The sequence below is a fragment of the Andrena cerasifolii genome, chromosome 10, assembly GCF_050908995.1.
Source record: "Andrena cerasifolii isolate SP2316 chromosome 10, iyAndCera1_principal, whole genome shotgun sequence".
In the NCBI taxonomy this organism is placed as follows: domain Eukaryota; kingdom Metazoa; phylum Arthropoda; class Insecta; order Hymenoptera; family Andrenidae; genus Andrena; species Andrena cerasifolii.
The window spans coordinates 6671911-6691271 of NC_135127.1; the positions used below are offsets into that span (position 1 = coordinate 6671911).

A 19361-nucleotide genomic window follows, 5' to 3' on the forward strand; every position below is an offset into this window, starting at 1 on the left:
GCATCCGAACAATTTTAACAGGTCAAGTTAGGCGATAAGGAAGTAGATATCCACAAAGACTTTAGACTTTACATCACTACAAAGCTACCAAACCCATCATACACGCCTGAAATATTTGCCCGTTCTGCTATTATTGACTTCACTGTTACTATAAAAGGTAATTGAAGTTACCATGTCTTCCAGTGGAGGAATGAAGGGCAGTTCTGTCATAACATTCCTTCGTTCCATTGTACAGGATTAGAGGATCAACTTTTAGGAAGAGTTATCTTAACAGAAAAGACGGAACTTGAGACAGAGAGGACACAGTTGATTGCAGATGTAACTGCAAATAATCGAAAGATTAAAGAATTGGAAGCTAATCTTTTACAGAAGTTAACTACTGTAGAGGTGCGTACTCAATTTCACTTTAAGTATATGCATCATGTAAGCTAAAACTACTAAGTTTGTTATCACACACGTACAGGGTCCTTTAATAGAAGACGTAGGATTGATGTCGGTATTGAACATTACAAAACAAACGGCAGCTGAGATAAACGAGAAGTTAAGTATCGCGAAGGATACAGAACTGAGAATCGATACTGCGCGAGAAGAATTTAGACCAGTCGCCACGCGCGGCAGTGTCCTATACTTTTTGATTTGCGACATGTCCGCCGTAAATACTATGTACCAAACGTCGCTCGTTCAATTTTTAGAACGTTTCGATCTTTCTATGGAAAGGTACGCATAGTTGATCACCTTTGAAGGAACATATAGATTACACGCGTAAAAATGTTCTCCCTCGTTCTAGATCTGAGAAGAGTCCTGTTAATCAACGAAGAATACTCTTCATTATCGAATACCTTACTTATGAGATATTCAGATATAAAGCTCGAGGCCTTTATGAAATCCATAAATACATGTTCATCTTATTGATGACGTTGAAGATAGATATGCAACGTGAAACTATCACTCACGACGAGTTTCAGTACTTTATCAAAGGTGGTGCAGCTTTAGATCTGAACACCGTCTACCCGAAACCTTGTAAATGGATTACTGACGTCACCTGGCTCAATTTAGTTGCACTGTCCGCTCTAAGGCAGTTCCAGTATATTGTTTCTCAAGTACCGGCTTCTGAGAAAATTTGGAAACAGTGGTTCGATAAAGAGGCTCCAGAAGAAGAACCATTACCAAATGGATACAATAATTTGGACACTTTTCGACGTCTGTTACTGATAAGAGCCTGGTGTATAGATAGGACATTGTCGCAGTCAAGAAAGTACATAGCCAGCTCATTAGGAGAAAGATACGCGGAGCCTGTGATTACTCTTTTGGACGTAATGCACACCGAGTCAAGACCAAATACGCCCATGATCTGCTTCTTAAGCATGGGATCTGATCCAACACCCAGCATTGAACAGCTTGCCAAAAAGCTGGAGCTTCAGTGCAGGAGTATATCGATGGGACAAGGGCAAGAAGTTCATGCACGGAGGTTGCTCCAAAGTGCGAAAACTGAAGTACGTTTACTTGAGAAGAATATGTGAATTTGCGAATCGAAGAGACAGCGAGAACTTTTAGCAATAAAGTGTGAACTTTCAGGGGTTCTGGGCTTTGTGCCAAAATTGCCACTTGGGTCTAGACTATATGACGGAGTTAGTTAATTTCATTATGGAACTTGACGCGCCTCACCCTGATTTTCGTATATGGATCACTACAGAAACGCATAAAGACTTTCCCATTTCCCTTCTTCAAATGTCTATAAAATACACCTACGAACCGCCGCAAGGTACAGATACTTAGTCTACTAACTTTCTACATCGTGCGTAAAATTATTTTATTTTAGGAGTAAGAGCAGGTTTACTTGCCACATATAGCGCTATGAGTCAAGATATGTTAGATCAATGTGATTCTGTACAGTATATACCAATTATATACGCAGTATCATTTTTACACACTATTGTACAAGAGCGGCGAAAATTTGGACCCCTGGGCTGGAATATACCGTACGAATTTAATCTGGCAGATTGGCTGGCATCCTGCATATTCATTAACAATCACTTGAATGACGTTGACGTAAAACAAGGAATAAGTTGGCCGACCGTACGGTAATGAATGGGAACAGACTTTAATCAATTCAGCACGCTGGATAATAAACTACTTGCTAACTTTTAGATACATGATAGGAGAAGTGCAGTACGGTGGACGCGTGACAGATGATTATGATAAAAGACTGCTAAACACATTCGCCAAACTCTGGTATTCCGACGTGCTGTTCGCAGAAGATTTCGTATTTTACAAAGGGTATCCTATTCTCGCGTACAAGCAGGTTTCAGACTACTTGAAAGTTATAGACGAAATGCCTACTATAGATCCACCTCAGGTTTACGGATTGCACAGTAACGCAGACATTACGTGAGTGTTAGAACACACTGCGCTTAAATATCTTGTAAACACATTTGATTACAAGAGGTCCGTACTATTGCAGCTATCAGAGTAATACTACAGAAGCAGTTTTAGATACTATAATATCTGTGCAACCAAAAGAAGCAGGCGTTGGTAGTGGTGAATCTAGAGAAGTGATAGTGGCCAGACAAGCGAAAGAGATGTTAAAGAAATTACCACCAGCTTACGATCCGTTTGAAGTAAAGAATAGGTAAAGCAGCGCGACTGCACTTTACAACAGAAATCATTCTTACAAACTAATTCAATCTTGTGCGGCATAGATTGCAGATATTAGGTGCTACCGCATCCATGAACATTTTTTTGAAACAGGAAATTGACAGGATACAAGTAGTTATTAAATTAGTGGACGTTGTTCTTAAAGATCTTCTACTTGCTATAGAAGGCGTTATTATAATGAGCGAGGTAATTCTTTAAATGATCGTATACCAGACGGCATTGTGATAAGTGAATAAATTTAAATAGGAACTGAGAGATGCTCTCGACAATATATATGACGCCAGGGTACCAGCACTGTGGAAAGCAAGATCATGGGAATCTTCTACCCTCGGATTTTGGTTTACCGAATTGTTAGACAGAAACAAACAATTCTCCACCTGGTTGTACTCTGGTAGACCGGTAAAGTTCTGGATGACTGGATTCTTTAATCCTCAAGGCATGGAATAGTTTATACATACGTCTGTAAAAAGTAACAAATCTTATGAGTCCTTCTCCTAACAAGTTACAAACCGTTATCACACAGGTTTTCTGACTGCAATGCGGCAAGAAGTAACGAGAGCTCATACCGGATGGGCTTTGGACAACGTAACGCTGCACAATGAAGTTTTACGTTATACAGCGGAAGAAATTAAGTCGGAGCCTACAGAAGGAGTTTACGTGTATGGATTATACCTCGAAGGAGCTGGTTGGGATAAAAGGAATAATAGACTATGCGAATCATCGAATAAAATCCTATTCGTGTTGATGCCGATAATTCATATATTCGCTCTGTATAACATCCCCGATAAAGACCCAAAATTATACCAAGTAAGCACGCCCAATCAGAAAAATGTTTCGTTAGTTAATACTGCATCAATTTTATAGTGTCCAGTCTATAAAAAGCCGCAAAGGACATATGTGCTACTGATAACGCCATTGTGGCTGCAAACGATTAGACCACCTGAGTTTTGGGTCCTACGTGGAGTCGCATTATTGTGTGATATTAAATAATAATGTTCAATAAAATTCGCATTCTCTTTTGAATCGATGTAATTCGTGCAGAAACAAAGTGTACATTCTATAAGTCGAAAGTTCTTTTAACATTTGCGGAAGCCAGACTGCTGACCAACGATTCAGATTGGTGCTACCTTCATTATGACTACGTTCCGTAATACGGCCGAAACTACCAGAGGATATCGTAGGTAGATTCTCGCCTGCAGAAATAGGTCTATGTGGCAAACCACCATTAGGAAGGTTAATATGAACGCTATCACCCTTTGGGGTGGTAGCATTTGTCACCATCTGAAGGTACTCCGCTATTGGAGCAGGCACAGTCATATCCTGGGGGATCAGATTAGCAGGGGATTCCTCATTGGCAAATCTGTCTTCATAATTATTAACTTTAACGTGATCGATAATTCTGGCATTAAGCATACCAGTGTACATATACGTGCTGGAATGCACAGCATGGTACCTCTCGCCGGAGGCGAGGATTAATCGCCTCCAGCTTAGCGTACGTCTTATGTACGTTAATCAGGGGATCATTTGCCACGGGAAATAGATTGAATTGCCCTTTTGAAACCGAATGTCGTAATGGCGCCACAGTACACAAATTTTTATTTAAAATAATTTTTGGCCCATTTCTGCTGCGCGAAACTGTTACATTGCTAACCGTAACTCACGTTGCTAAGGAATCTAAGGACTCTAATTATGTATGCCGTTAGTGTTTTGTTTAGATCCCCTACAGTCCATGAGCATGCCATGAACTGAACAACGCGAGGAAAAGTCATAGGTATAAGTATCGTAGTTTTCTCTTTAAGATACGAGATCTTTCTGTCATAATTAATTAATTATTAACACGCATTGGTCACGGGTGACAGAAGTGTTATGCAGTCTTTAGTAAAAACTCCCTTTATTCAATGAATTTTGCAATTTCTACAAATAATTTATACACTTTCACAATTGGATCTTAAAATATAGATCACAGATTCCTATAAAATATATATTATTTTTATTACAATTAATTATTAATACTTCTTATGAACCGTCACAGTAAAGTTAACGCAGATCTGCATAAATACTCAAGTTCCACAATAAAGTGCAAATTTCTTAATTTATATTATTCTATGTACGAGTGTAATAAATGTATCCTATGTTCCTTATTTTACTTAGTCTTCAGATGTTCACTTCTGGTTATCACTCTACAGATTTCGACGGACGTAAAAATTGTTCGTGTAACGTTTTATGAATCCGTTCTGCTTTTTGTAATCCAACGCCAGGACAGAGAGCCAATGTATTCGGCTTTGCCTTTATCAGTTCGCCTAATGTTCCAAAGGTCGACAAAAGTGTCGTGGCGTCTGTTTTATTAACTGATCTAATGCTCGTCAAAGCGTTGACCAACTGTAAAATGTATAAAAATATGTTTCATAACCCATCAACGATAAAAGTAAATAGTCCTACATATATAAAGCTTAATACATTACACGCATACCTTTTGGTACGGTGCAGTGTCACTGCGTTCCATAATTGCGTCAGGTGGCTTGTTTTCATAAATTTTATAAGTTTCAATGATTTTACCAGCATCCTCCGCGTTCCAAGCCAACATCAGCGTTAAGTCTGCGAGAATGCACATTCTCGTCAAATGTTTCAAAACGTGATGAGGGTCTGCCACGTCCACCTAAATGGTTCAGCAACATACACGCTTTTCGTGAATATTGTGTATTCATAGCTGGACTGAATTACACAATCGTAATTATATTGCACCTGAACTAACAGCACCCTAAGACTAAACATATTTCCTAGTGACTTCAAGCGTTCATGAATGTAATCCGGATTAAGTTGATGATAACGTATCGATAAAAATAAAGCGCAACTAGTTTTCCCCATTACATAGTCTGGCACAATCTCAGAATATTCCCAGGGAACGTTTGTTACAAATTTCAATAATGGATTTCCTTTCTATAAAATAATTTCCATATATTAAATTGTAATAGAATATACTACATAGGCAAAGATACTTCTATCAACATACTTGTTTCAAACTGACTAAAAGCGTATTGAATTTCGAAGAGTCCTTTGCATTCGAGGGTCCGGGCACCTCGTCCTTATAAAATTCAGACTTCTTCAATTCGCTGAATGCAGCTGTGTGCGAAGAATTAATATATTGAATACTGATTAACAGAAATAATCGGCAGCAGGTAAACGAAACACTATAATAAAACTCACACTGGAAAGCAGAATCATTCTTTGCTTGTTTAGGTGGAGAAACATCATTGTCAACTTCTTTTCCTTCCATTTCGTCAGTTCCTTTTTATCTAATACACAAGATTTCATTTATACACTTCTAAATGAGAAACTTAGTAGGTACAATATAGTAATGCCTTGATAAGGATTCTATTTAATTACGATACATATAATAAATGAAAATGACCAAATGAAACAGATGCGAATAATTAGCTCAATGCCAAATAAACGGTAATAGCACGCTAATGCTAGAATGTCAATTAAATTTCATTCTGTTAAATATATTTATTGATACACTCTGATTACAGTACGTGTCATTATGTCGAACAGCTACCATGAACAATAATTAATATGTTCGGTTATGTAATCCGTGCTGCAATCGTATCGTACGCGTTCACTGTTTACGATTGCGAATTGCGAGTTTGTTGTTAAAAGTCAAGCGCAGATATTGCTTTGTTATCATATATTTATTATACAGGGGCTAGTAAAACCTGTAAAACTAATACTTCTATTGGTAACACTGACGATTGATAACAACCGATGACAGATTGACTTCACATATTTTCGTGATCAACCGATCCGTTATTTTCGTTACATGTTTCTGTCAATATTTTATGATTAAAATGCCGCAAGCGTTTATGTACGTTTCCGTGCTCACGTAAATCGCTAACGCCAGATCTTTGTAAATGTAACTGGAGATCGATACGCATTCGCGAAATATAACCTAAGCTTTTTAAATGAGCAAAGAAAGGACAGAGACCAAAATCGTTAAGCATCTTCTGTGGAAGGATGTCGGCATTTCGGAGCCACGAGCACGGTTGAAGGCTCTGTCAGAGGATGCCTCCTCCGTAGAGATAGATCGTAACCTTCCTCCGCAAAGGTATCAGACTTTATAGGAGTACGTTGCACGTGTCACGACTGCATAGCTTCTAAAATTTATTTCTCACGCTTATTCACTGTGCGATTCTAATCTTTGATGCATTGCAGGTATTATCGTTCCGGCGTGGAGATGATTAGGATGGCAGACATGTATATGAAAGAGAATGAACTGGAATACGCATATAGATTATATATGAAATTTATAACGTAGGACATGTTTGTTACTTTAAAGGATATAAGCGACGGATCTGATTAAATATGGTTACTTAGAAGAATAATGCTGTTACAGGATTTTTGTTGAACAAATAAGGAATCATCCGCAGTATAATACAGTGCCGATAAAAGATAAAGAACAGAACCAACAAGCTCTACGTAAAGTAATTCCCAAGGCTGAGGAGTTGAAGAAACAGTTATTAGAACAATATCAGTCAGAATTTGATAAATATTTACAGAATGCCAAGGAAAGGGAGAGAAGCGAAAAGGAGAGGGCGAAACAGGAGGAGCTAGAAAAGTAACTTCTAACATTCTAGCGATTGATAAATTGTATCAAAGTCAAACAGTTCGATTAATATCTAAAAATAATATTTACTTAGATTAAGGGAAGAGGAAGAGAGGAAGAACAAACTCGCTGCTCTAGCAGCCGCTAGAGCAGCAAAGGCTGCTATAAGCACTACTATAACGTCTCCCGAAGAAAATAAGCATAAAAAAGTTCCTAGCATAACACCGAAACCATTATTAAGCCCATTTACCGACATAATTCCACAGACATCTAAAGATAAGTGAGTACGCCGTATACGAATACTTAATTCTCACGCAGCTGTGCTAAAATCATCGAATTAAAAAAAATATATTTTTTTTTTAGAAAAACACCTACTATAGATCGTACTACAAAGCCTTCTGTCCTTATGAGCGACAATCTTACTTTACGAGACATAGTATTACCGACAAAATTAATGCACAATTTCCTCATGTTGGCTTTTAGTAACACCGCGAATAATAAAGAGACTTGTGGTATCCTAGCAGGGAAATTGGAAAGGAACAGATTATTAGTCACTCATTTACTAATACCGGAGCAAACTGGATCACCGGATTCCTGTGTGACGCATAACGAAGAGGACATATTCGATTACCAAGACCAACATAACTTGATCACACTTGGTTGGATACATGTACGCAACTTTTTATATTATTTAACGAATGCAGGGGAATAACGGAATGATGTACTACTAGCTTAATAATTTCTTTAAATTTATATCTGAGCAGCTATGTAGAAGTGTACGATTTACCATACTTGAATTCTGTCCTTTTCCATAAATAGAATAAACGTAATTAAAATTTTACGCTAGAACTTAAAGTAACCAGTAAGTTCAAAGAATTTGCAAATAGAAGAGATACTTGTACTTCACAGACGCATCCTACACAGACTGCATTTCTGTCTAGTGTTGATCTTCATACGCACTGCGCGTATCAGCTTATGATGGCAGAAGCAATTGCCATCGTTTGCGCGCCCAAGTATGACGAGTAAGTAATACAGCGTAAACTTCAATGAACGCGTAACTCGCAGCTTCTATACCTCGGAAGTATGTTTCCGTTTCTTTCAGGACAGGCTTCTTTATTTTGACTCCAGACTATGGATTAGATTTCATCGCCAATTGTAGGGAATCGGGATTTCATCCGCATCCAAGTGAACCAGCATTGTACATGGTAATTATAATTGAAAATACACCATCGATATGTACGCTGTAATTTACTTTCGTGCTATACATTGGAAGGTACTTTTTTCAGAAAGCAAAACACTGTAAACTGGATGCAGAAGCGGTCATAGAAGTAGTGGACTTAAGGAGGAAATGACATCTTTCGGATGTAATATACTACACACACACATTGTATAACAAGTTATACATTTAACTTGTACGCGAGAGATTAAGCGTACGCAGTAAAAAAAATTGAAAATACGTTTGCTTACATGGAAACCTACAAGAAATATTACAATCTAACATTTGCAAAGCTTTCAATATTTTTATGACAAAGCATTTAAGAAGTCATTAACGCATTTAAAGATGCATTTGAAAATGTATTAAAGTTCTTAGTAAAAACAAATCGATTGATCGCATGAAACGATTAGATATCTACACGTTTTTACTACAGTAGAGCTTCGATAAATTATAGTAGACGACAGGATTAAGTTCTAATTAATTTTATTTAGTTAATAACTGTAAATCGTAGTGACTGGAAATTAATGAAGTATTCCCCGGAAAAGGTAGAAGATCGTTTAAGCCAAAACGCACGTATTTGTTTTCTTGGATGTAAATAATAACTCGATTTTGCCTGTATATGACTTAAATAGAAGTAGACACGTCTAAAAATAGGCGCAAATGTGCTTCTGTTACTTTTTTTTTTATAAAGCTCATACCTATCCATCCAAATGATATGCTATGATAAACAAGAAAATAAATATACAAGTTCAAGCTAAATCTTTATGAATGTTAGTGGTGTGCAAAAGCTGTCTATTTATAAGTTTATGTGCCTTTTCGGGAAAGAGAATGGTGTTCATCGCGCTAATTACATGGAGTATGTACGATGTTCAATTGTAGATATTGCATGGCACACTCAATTAGCATTAATTATGCTCGCGTCATGCAATAAGGTCGCTTTATTACATAAGGTCACGATTGAGGAGTCAATAAATACATTGACACACTGTGCTAGTCATAACATAATGTACAAGGTGTGCCATTTAAATCGGGCCGTATAAATATCTTTAAAACTACTAATGATATCGATCTATTCTCACCAGATTATGGCCCACTTGAGATTACTCGACGTTTAGCTTTGAATCGTTTCGCGATATCGCCAGTAGTTGCAAAGTATTCGCGTCGATCGATTTGAATGGGTCATCCTGTACAGATTCTGCTATAAAATATACTAATATATAGAAAATTGATATATATATATATATATCAGCTTGCGTGATACTTCCTTGTACTTTTCGTCGCGATGCTGTATTGTCACGTTGTATTCCAGTAATGCATATTGTGTTAAATAGTGACAATTGTAAAAGGTTCGTACTAGTAGGTAGCTAATACATGTTCTGTGTACTTGTACGTCTAATCACACGCGTATTATTTACGAGTCCGTATTCTTTCTGTTTCATAAATACGCAAATAATTCCTACGTTTAGATAGTAGCGCAGATTTATTAATAGCTGCTTCGCGATTTCGCGTGTAACGATTAATTTTCGTTAGGTGGACATTTTCGACGTGGAGTCGCAATTAAATATAATAGATTTATTAATTTAAAACATATCAATGTAAGAGATGATTTATTACAGCGCTGGCCTAATTTCGTGCGTGTATCATGAAATAGTCACATGTTAGTGAAAACAGATTTATATTTCGCTAAAGAAAAAAATAAATTATGAGATACTTTAGCAAATGGAATTTCCGTTATTTATCCAGGGGAACTGTTCGATTATTCAATAAAGAGTTCATATTTTGTTAAGAACGCTTTTGTCTCTTGCTTGGGAGCATTGGCTGAAAACAATTTATTATTCGCCGACGGGAGCATAATAAAACAGGATCGCTCGTAAGAAGAAGAAAAAGAGGAAGAAATTATTCAGACCCGGGACATAGAATTGTAAAGAAAGCCCATTGTGAGGTACATAAGAGTACGTCGTGAGAATGCTTCTCGCCATTCACCTCTCCTTGTGTATATCGAATTACCTGCGTTGAAGGGTTTCGCGCTTTGCAGGGTTTTATCGACGGCAGGGTCAATCTATTTTTACGCGGCGGCTTATGCGTTCTTCGTTTTACCGCTTACGGGGCAAACGTAAATCACGTTTACGTGTAAGCATTTTCTTTCTGCACACCCTTTTGCCCTTGTAAATAATACCTCAGGTGCAACGGATCAATTTCAAGTGGGACACCCTGTGCATTTCTACATCCATGCACAGCGCACACGTCGACACAGGTTCGATCCTCGAATTTCGCGACACCCGGTATAGCACATTGAAGCTTTCACAGGTGACTAAGTTTTTCGAAAGGCAAAGGGAGACAGTTCTAAATAAATCTGCTCATCTTCACAGCCATGGAGTCGCTTGATTAGTTGTGCCGCGACGAAGTAGGAACACATCCCGAGATTCAGCTGCTCGATGTCCCTACATGGGTTTCAGGAAATTCCGCGAAATCGTGTCAGGTGTATTTCCGTGCCGCGTGAAAACCGCGTTCACTCGACCTCGTGGAAAATCTTCGATTAAACGGCGATGGATCAATCACCGTGTGAATAATGTAGAAGCTGGAATGATAGTGGAATGTAGCAATTCGAACATCGTTACAAACTTGATCGTTAGAAGTTTTAAGAAAGCATCATTTTTGCTTCAGAACCACTGTAAACTCAAAGTTTACAAATTTCTTTTAATATTTTATGTTCTGAAGGAAAAAATAAACAGATGGTCTGAATTCGACAAATATTGGTGCCTACGGTATTTACATAAATGGGCAACGATATACGCAACGGCCTTCTGCCTTTCAAGCGTAGTCGATGACGTATAAAATCCCTGCAGGGTAAAACGCGACGACGTATGTACGCGCGTACGACGATTCCTTTTGCTATTACGTTGCCTATAATCTCGTTGTTACCGGTTTTCGCCATTCGATATCGATCAGATACGCAGGCTGTGCGGCGGGAATAGCACACGTGGATCTATATCCCGCGAATGTAGTAAAACTATGTGCTTTAATGTAGGTAAAAGTCAACGTATGATTACTTTAATGGCCGCGCGTTCATTGAGGATTCAGCGATTACGTAACGATAATTACCGTTAATTACACGACCTGAGAGTCTAGACGATTGAATATCATCGCGAACACGAAATAAAGCTTCGACACATCTACAGTGTCGAATACATATTTGCGAATGTCAGATTCTTAATATCATGAAAGTTACATAGTACTATAGTGCACAGTAAGTCAAATTGCGTTTATCTGGCAGAATTCGATAGATCGTGGCCTTACGTGGATCTGCTACTTTCGATTGGACCAGCAGTTTCATCAGTCGATCGTAATATCCAATTATGCTGCAAGTATGCCTGCACAATGCCTTTCATTACAAAAAAATACACAGAACAGCAAAGATGTCATATTCCGCCACAAAACTTCCACCTTCTCCTCCTCCCCCCCCCCCCCCTGTCGATGTCGATCTTAACCTTGTTCCGAGGAATTGTCGCATTTCAGATTCCTTATCACCCGAGACAGTGCGCTTATACAAATGGTAATTTTAGTGAATTGATAAGTAGCTGCCAAAGAGTCGCCTATCGAAACATCTCCATCTTTCACGATACCTTCGCACATGCCGCGCATTGCTCTAGCCCTCTCTTCTTAGCCTGTCACTCCTATAGTACCTCTCCAGGCGCGTAGAACGTGCAGTATGCTGTTGCTCTCGAGGGAAGAAACAACTGACGGTGCGGTACAAGTCGGTCCGCAGACACGTTTCGGTTCGTCAGCGTAATTAAGTACACCTATACGTAATTCGTCTCGCGGCATTAAAAAGTAACGTGTTCCACGATCGATAAAAAAGCTACCCTATAAAACATTCTGTTCGCCACGTGCTAAAACTCTACCGTTCAAAACAAACAAAAAAAAAAAAGGCTGCAGCTCGCTTGCCATTAAAGGTGACTATAGCGTGAATAGTATCTAAATAACCATAGTGTAATTCTTAGTGAACGCATCCGATGGTAACTGGTACATCGCTCAAGTTCGGAGGCACGGAGTTTATTTAAACGTGTCTACGTCCTCGTGCAACATCGAGGTAAAGATTGTGCAATTGCTGGTGCTCGTAGCGTCGTCGATCACGCGGTGTTTATTCCCAAAAACTCGCCCGGCCGAGGATGTGTATCGAGGCCTAGCGGCCGTTTTCCCCGAAGTAGCGCGTAAAACGCGATCGAGAGTTCAAAAGTGAGCGGCGCTAGTGGGATTATAATACGTGCACGTTTTCTCTTCTATCTGGGAAGGAATACGGAGCAATTGTAATGCAATTGACCGTGGGATGCTGTAACTGGTTGGAATATCGGTGTAATCGCGGCCGAATCGTGGCGTCGCGTGTGACCGTGTGACAAGTCGCTGGTCGGTCGTAGAAGTTCCAACGGCTGCCCCTGTCCCTTGGCTCCCTCTCTAAGCGCATAACGATTCCTCGCCGAACAGTTGCAAATAGAGAAAAAGTGGAACATTCTACTTTCACGTTCGACCAAAGGTATGCACTTTTAGAGCGTATATTATACGCCGGAGAAACAGGCTAATCCCTCCCGCCTCTCATTCATTCTCATTTATCAAAGATTTAACGTTATTGAAAGCAGTGGAAGGATTGCGAACGTAGGGCTTTAGTTTCATCGAAACGTGACACGATCGAGGGTACATACGTTAACGGTTATCTGTTCTATCGGCTCTGTCACATAATACGCGCGATAAAGAGGCAACGTGGTAATTGGATATCGTAATTATCGACATCATCGCCAAACAATTCAGAGCTAATTACGATTATCTACTGCTTCCTTTGACGCACGCGATAAACGTGAGAAGGGATAAACAATAGGAGCCGTAAACGTTGAGCGAGTAATGGTGAATTTTAAATAAGAGATACCATTTTGTGAACACATTTCCTTTTGATGCATATATCCAGCCATTCTCGTTTACATTGAATGAAGTAGTACCATTACATTGTCACGTAATTGTGTACGTTTTTAACACTGCTGAAACTTCAGCTCACAAATGCGCATACAAAGTATTTCCGTGAAGCTTTCACATGTCACGATTTTACAGTAGTAAACATGCACGGACAGGTACAGCAACTAGGTAGATTATGTTCTTAGCATGTCATCATTATCTGCGTAACAAAATAATTTACCAGGAAGATAAGCTTCACTCGAGAATGTAAGAAAAGTATAAGAAAATTTCCGTTGAAATTGGATTATTCTCTGGTAACCTCTGGACGTTAGCAGGATCGTTTAACGGAAAATGCATTCTTTCTCACGGGCAGTCGTTGATTCTTCGCGGATAACTCACCTTATTTCTCATTTCCTGCACGGCGTGCCTCGTTAGCGCGTGTCGTGCGTAGCGCCGCAAAAATGTTAGCGAGCAGCAAAGCCGGGGAAGGAGATTTATGTAACCTTGTCATAGAAATCTGGCACGTGTTCAGTCTTGCGGGTTTCTTCGCGGCCACAGAGGATTCTCACCGAAATTAGGAGTGATCTTCGTTTCAAGAAACGTGTTCATCGCCACGTCGGTAGACGGTGAATGACACCGGGCATTCATTCGTGTCGCGTCGATCACCGATGACGAGCACCGTTACCTCCCGAGTAAAATACCGTAGCTTGCATTGAAAATCGTCTATCGTCTTTGCATACTCATGGATCTTCATCGAACGCACCGCGCGCAAATAAAACGCATTTCTAAACGAATTAATTTAATAATAGGAAACTTATGCCCAATCGCGATTTTCATGTACCGAGCGCGCAATTTCGATGCCGTTACTAAATAAAAGATATCTCATTTGGTACACGTTTATATATATATATATAAACTTTTCTTCCCTTTTATCAATAAAATTCATAGTCTATGGTCGCGAAGGTCTTTAAGCGTGAGTCAGCGTACATTATCATTTATATAATAAGATAGTCTGTGATCGATAACGGCGAAAAATGGCGGCAGCAAATATTGGAAAGCCTAGTTTCGTGCAATTTGATATTATAATTGAATTATGCAATGTATCTGTGTATTGAATAAGGAGGATCAGGCGAACTACCTCCGACTGTGACCGCGTTAAAGAACGTTTGTATTCTCGCCGCGGTAATGCATTTACAGTTCAAAGGAAAAGCTGATGCAGCGGTTTCCGCGGGTGCGGAACGTTTAGAATCTATTTCCACGCATCCGCGTAACAATGAGACGCCTTTTTAGCCCTACTTTGACACGGAGGCGCATCTTTTTTTTTATGCAAAACAGATTTTGATGGAAGCCGCCTTTTGTCGTTAAAAAGGTGTACACAGTTAGCCATAGAATGCGTAAATGGAAATTATTTGATGACTTGGCTTCTATTATCCCTGAGTCACTGAAGGATATAACAATCTAACCGATAGAAACTGTGTACCAATTGTGTTCAAAATAGGATAGTCCTGTACAAAGGCTGACTCAACCGATCTGCAATTAAAAGCCCCAAAGTCTTTTGTGTTGGGAAACACAATTCGTTATCAATGAGGTGTCTACGGAAATATCCATTCAGAATTAGTGTACACACATACACCACCATACATCATCTTGGATCAGTGGCGCACTCGCGATTTAATCTTGGCGGAGGCGAGTTGAACGGATAAAAAATATTTTTCGCAATGCAAATTAAATAAAATTCATTAAGCGATTATAAAAATTTATTTGCAAAATAAAATCCAGTTTTCTCTTCTTTTTACAAAGCCTCTTCTTTGGGGGTGCCAGGGCCCCTTGCTCTCTCTGGGTGCGCCACTGTTATAACACTGTACTTCACTTTCTTTCATTTAACTCGAATCTGTTTCGTCGACAAGACTTTAATGGAAACAAATTACTGTTCGCGAAAACGGTGTTTATTATTAGTTTTGCGATGGAACAGTAACTTGCAATACACTACAGAAAAGTTTATTGTTTGTTTAGTTTATCTAAAGTGACAGATAAAAGCGCGGTGGTGGTAGTGTTGGAATTGATAATTTCGATCTGATTCCAGGTTCGATTCCGCCAAGCGATTAAAAGCGGAAAGCGATAAAGCCCGTGACAAAGGAGCGCGCACGAGAGGGCAGAAGTTCGGTGAAGTTTAATCGTGTAAGAGTAAACGGAGGAATATCGCGAGCGAAGATGCTTCAGTGGTCGGTGATCATCCTTCTGACCGTGTCGATGTTCGGTAAGGCGGAACTGGAGGAATATTCCTTCTTCCAGGGAAAATAAAATGTATGTTCGACCGCGATACACCACGTGTAAATGTGAACTGTATATCATTTGATATTTAAACGTACGCGACACACGCGAATGCTAACTATAGATGTATGAATAAGAAAATATGTGCATACATGTAAGGGTCGAAAGTTTCTGATCTCCAAGTCTCGTTTTATTTTCAATATCTTTGCAAACGCTGAGCTCTACGTTGACAAGAAAAGATCCCCAACCAGGAAATTCAAACAATTCTGCAACTTTGTGAATACGTAGGGGATTTCCTTCTGATTACAACGAAATTTTTGTTTACTGCCCAAATTCACCCGAAGGGGGTGAACCTCACCCTGAAAAATTTGGCTGCTTTTGGATTCTATGCTATAACTCGCGAACTGTAAGAGATAGGAAAAAAGTTTCAAGACAAAAGTTGCTTCTTTTAATTAGATTTATCAATTATTGGTAACTTAGAGTTCTTACAGTTCGCGAGTTGTAATAAAAAAGCGGAAAATAGCCGGATTTTCAGGGGTCAATTACACCCCCTTTGAGTGAATTTGGGCAGCAAACAAAAATTGCGTTGTAATCAGGAGGAAATTCCCTACGTATTCACAAAGTTTCAGAATTTTTTGAATTTCCAGGTTCGGGATGTTCCCTTGGCAGCGTAATGAATAGTTGATACAATACAGTGTTTCCCAACGTTTCTTGAGTCGCGACCCTCTTTTGTAATCTTAATATATAAAGCAGAAGGCTTCTAAATGTTCGTGTGTTTGTCTGTCGCCTAAAAACTTTTGAACGGTAAACTCTGGGATCACGAAGTCTGCCTAACGCGCCAGATGAATATGACTATTTTCACAAAAAAAGCTTAAAAAATTATTTTCTTTTTTATAAAATCAGAATCTAAATTTCGGGCGAAGCCGAGTAGTAAAGCTAGTATTCAAATAATCTACGACCCTCGCCATATAAAGTAACGTAAAGAAAACACATTAAAAATAGGAATTTCAGAATATAATTCCAACTTAATAATATTTAATTCTCTTATTTAGTGCGATAACCAGCTCTGTCCTTTTTTTATAACTGAAAAATCAGTGTTACGCCACTAATAGAATATGGCAATGTAACCGTATTAAAATAAATAAGTGCTAAGAATGGTCAATTTAATTACATTAAAATAATATTCAGTTGGTTGATTGAATAATTGTACTATCAGTCGGCAGAGTGTGTCTAGTATTACAAAAAGATGGTCACGACGATGCGGCGGCGAGCGCGAAGAATGCGACCGCTATTTCAAGTAACAATGGTACCGAAACGAGTAAATCCTCGGTGAAAGCGGTGGAAGATAAAAAAGGTGGGTAGAGCGAAATCTCTTAACGACTTGACCCTTTGTGTTCGCGTCAGCCACGGCTGGAATTCAAAATTCAAAGGGTCCCTCTGCGCATCGGTCTCAATTGCGACACGAGCTATTACCGTGGGAATGTATTCAGTATTTTACTCTTGTTTATAACGTAGAGACGTTGGCCGGGATCAAAAGTTCCTCGCCGTTGAACAACACGACGGACGGGACTGCAACCGTGCCGCTCGTAAATGCAAACGAAAAGCATAATTGTAATTCCACGAAGGAGCAAGTGGACATGCTAAATTGTTACGTCACGCCGCATGACAGTGGCGAAGTTACGGATGAGGAAGCGCAGCCGAAGACTAGTACGTATCCACCCTAAAACTTCAATATATGTAACTGTATAAGTATAGAGAACTAGCAAAATACACCGGCGCTTCGCTTCGGGCCTAACAGATATTAAGAACTCCATGAAAACACATTTCACCCCTTTTCACCACCCCCGAGAGGTTGATTAGGGAAAAATCCTAAAATTGGTGTTTAGGCATTTATGTGGATAATCTTTGTAAATAAGAACCAAGTAAATATCTAATCGGGCCTAAGAGATATTAGAGAGTCCGAGAAAAATACATTTTACCCCTTTTCACCCACTGGGGGTGGAATTTTCAAAAATCCTTCCTCAGTGGGTGCCTATGTCATGAACATAATGTACCTTCCAAATTTCACGATCCTAGGTTAAACGGTTTGAACTGGGCGTTAATGAGTCTGTCAGGACTTCTTCTTTTATATATATATACATGAAAGATGAATGAAACATGTTTTCCTTTGTGTTCTAAGAAGCCCCTGCAACAAACACAACTACCGCAAGCAACAAGACTGAGGCGAGCAGCACGGAATCTCAAACAGAGAAAACTATACCGCGTAAAGATATGGGAAACAGCGAGAACAAAGGTGCGGATCCTGATATAGTTCTGTTAAATCGTACTGAAAACGCTCACGGCACAACTTACGACGTTGCATTTACAGAAGCCAGTCACCCTATGAACGTGAGCGATTCAGGTATGTGCGAAACTTTTACTTACCGCGATTCAGAGAAATCAATCGCATAATGTGCACTGGGTGTTCTTTCCAACGCGACTGTACTAAATATTTCCCTTGCTTTCAATGGTTTTCGTAAGTCTTGTCAAAAGTATTCTTACCTGCGGCATTGCTTGTAAGTGCAAGCGATTAGCACGAGTAATCGAAGCTGTTAAATTCTTTTCTGAGCACAGTTAGCTTCAGGCGGCATATAAATATTGTTACCTTTTAGGCACAGACTCTAAACAACGTCCTAATCAAGCCGAAGTATCGATTAGCTCGGTAGCACCGTTGGTGGCAGATAATAATGCAAGTAGACAGTTGAAGTCTTCGGATCAGGACCGTAACAGGCGGATGCCCTCGGGAATGATAGCATTAGTTACAGCGATAAGTTTTGCTGTAGCTATTGCGATAGTGTACGTTGGAATGATTGTTTGGAGACGGTACATCGAGTAAGTGAGGAATTGATTCTTCTGCAGTTACTATCTTTTAAAGTTTCGAGATAATTTTAAGTGAGCCTAGAACAGTGAATTGTTTCATTGAATGATATTATTCTAGATATAGGTACGGACACCGAGAGTTGCTTGTTAACGAGCTAGAGTTCGACACCAATGATTTGCGTCATTTTGAGGTGTGTATTAATTCAGACCAACTCGTGACATTCCAATAAAATTCCTCCATTGTTACAGCTGTGAATCCACGAGAAGCCTGCGGAGAAGGGACACGATTCGAACGATTCACAGCCGAGGCTGATACCATATAACTATTAAAGATTCATTGATCTGTGATACTAAGGACATGCACTGCGCCTGACAGTCGACAAACCAAATATATTTGGATAATATTATACATTTCTTGTAATGTAATTGTTTTATATGTATACAACTCAGTTTTGTTCAACAAGTTGGTCGTTCATTACTCCTCCTGTAGAGATTAAAGTAGCATAACTCTGCTGTTATTTATAATTTTGTTTCTCGCAACGATTACGCCGCGCAGATCGTTGAATAAATGTGCGGTGCTCTGCAACTACTTCGTTAGAAACAAGTACGGGTGCTAGAACGATATGTATCAGTTCTCTTCGAAGTAATCACGAACGATATTCCCTCGTTGCTTCGTAGCATTCAGAATTCTTGTCTAATGTGTGTTATAAATTACATTTTTGTAACCTAGTACTGTCATCTTCATTTACTTTTGTATTGCGTGTGACGAGCATGTAAATATCTGTAGTCAAATAAACAACTGGATTATTTTTTTAACCA

General features: G+C 39.2%; 4 protein-coding genes across 14 annotated transcripts in view; 3 read left to right on the forward strand and 1 right to left on the reverse strand.

Annotated features, from left to right (window-relative positions):
- The window catches only part of Kl-3 (dynein heavy chain 8, axonemal kl-3), a 16530-nt gene extending 12869 nt beyond the window's left edge, over positions 1-3661 (forward strand). For both annotated transcript variants that reach the window (XM_076821560.1, XM_076821561.1), the window contains 12 exons: positions 22-157; positions 236-387; positions 464-717; positions 788-1493; positions 1576-1762; positions 1820-2081; positions 2149-2388; positions 2462-2629; positions 2700-2841; positions 2902-3091; positions 3179-3462; positions 3520-3661. In XM_076821560.1, the coding sequence (XP_076677675.1) occupies positions 22-157; positions 236-387; positions 464-717; positions 788-1493; positions 1576-1762; positions 1820-2081; positions 2149-2388; positions 2462-2629; positions 2700-2841; positions 2902-3091; positions 3179-3462; positions 3520-3645 (2847 nt within the window). In that variant the 3' untranslated portion in view covers positions 3646-3661. The remainder of the gene's footprint in view (positions 1-21; positions 158-235; positions 388-463; positions 718-787; positions 1494-1575; positions 1763-1819; positions 2082-2148; positions 2389-2461; positions 2630-2699; positions 2842-2901; positions 3092-3178; positions 3463-3519) is intronic.
- Positions 2119-6656, reverse strand: Ercc1 (DNA excision repair protein Ercc1). Of its 4 annotated transcripts, none has more exons than XM_076821585.1 (6): positions 6638-6656; positions 5860-5948; positions 5666-5775; positions 5398-5592; positions 5126-5311; positions 2119-5034 (listed from the first exon to the last, which is right to left on the reverse strand). In XM_076821585.1, exons 2-6 carry the CDS (start codon positions 5927-5929, stop codon positions 4831-4833), a joined length of 765 nt encoding a protein of 254 aa, XP_076677700.1. In that variant the 5' UTR covers positions 5930-5948; positions 6638-6656; the 3' UTR covers positions 2119-4830. The 4 variants fall into 4 exon arrangements, with proteins under 4 accessions (XP_076677700.1, XP_076677698.1, XP_076677696.1 ...); XM_076821583.1 differs by lacking the exon at positions 6638-6656 and adding an exon at positions 6403-6541; XM_076821581.1 differs by lacking the exon at positions 6638-6656 and adding an exon at positions 6212-6344.
- LOC143373908 (STAM-binding protein-like A) lies at positions 6615-10256 on the forward strand. Its single transcript, XM_076821573.1, has 8 exons — positions 6615-6757; positions 6865-6963; positions 7046-7267; positions 7350-7535; positions 7619-7925; positions 8165-8277; positions 8358-8460; positions 8542-10256. The coding sequence occupies exons 1-8, from the start codon at positions 6615-6617 to the stop codon at positions 8605-8607; spliced, it is 1239 nt and encodes a 412-aa protein (XP_076677688.1). The 3' UTR covers positions 8608-10256.
- On the forward strand, positions 9693-19358 carry LOC143373909 (uncharacterized). 7 transcript variants are annotated; one of them, XM_076821579.1, is made up of 9 exons: positions 12145-13002; positions 15496-15669; positions 16900-17037; positions 17199-17390; positions 17863-17976; positions 18052-18084; positions 18335-18554; positions 18661-18733; positions 18792-19358. In XM_076821579.1, exons 2-9 carry the CDS (start codon positions 15624-15626, stop codon positions 18795-18797), a joined length of 822 nt encoding a protein of 273 aa, XP_076677694.1. In that variant the 5' UTR covers positions 12145-13002; positions 15496-15623; the 3' UTR covers positions 18798-19358. The 7 variants fall into 7 exon arrangements, with proteins under 7 accessions (XP_076677692.1, XP_076677694.1, XP_076677695.1 ...); XM_076821580.1 differs by having other exon boundaries at positions 12146-13002; positions 17866-17976; XM_076821577.1 differs by lacking the exon at positions 12145-13002 and adding an exon at positions 9693-9817 and having other exon boundaries at positions 17863-18084.
- Positions 19359-19361: the final 3 nt, after the last annotated feature.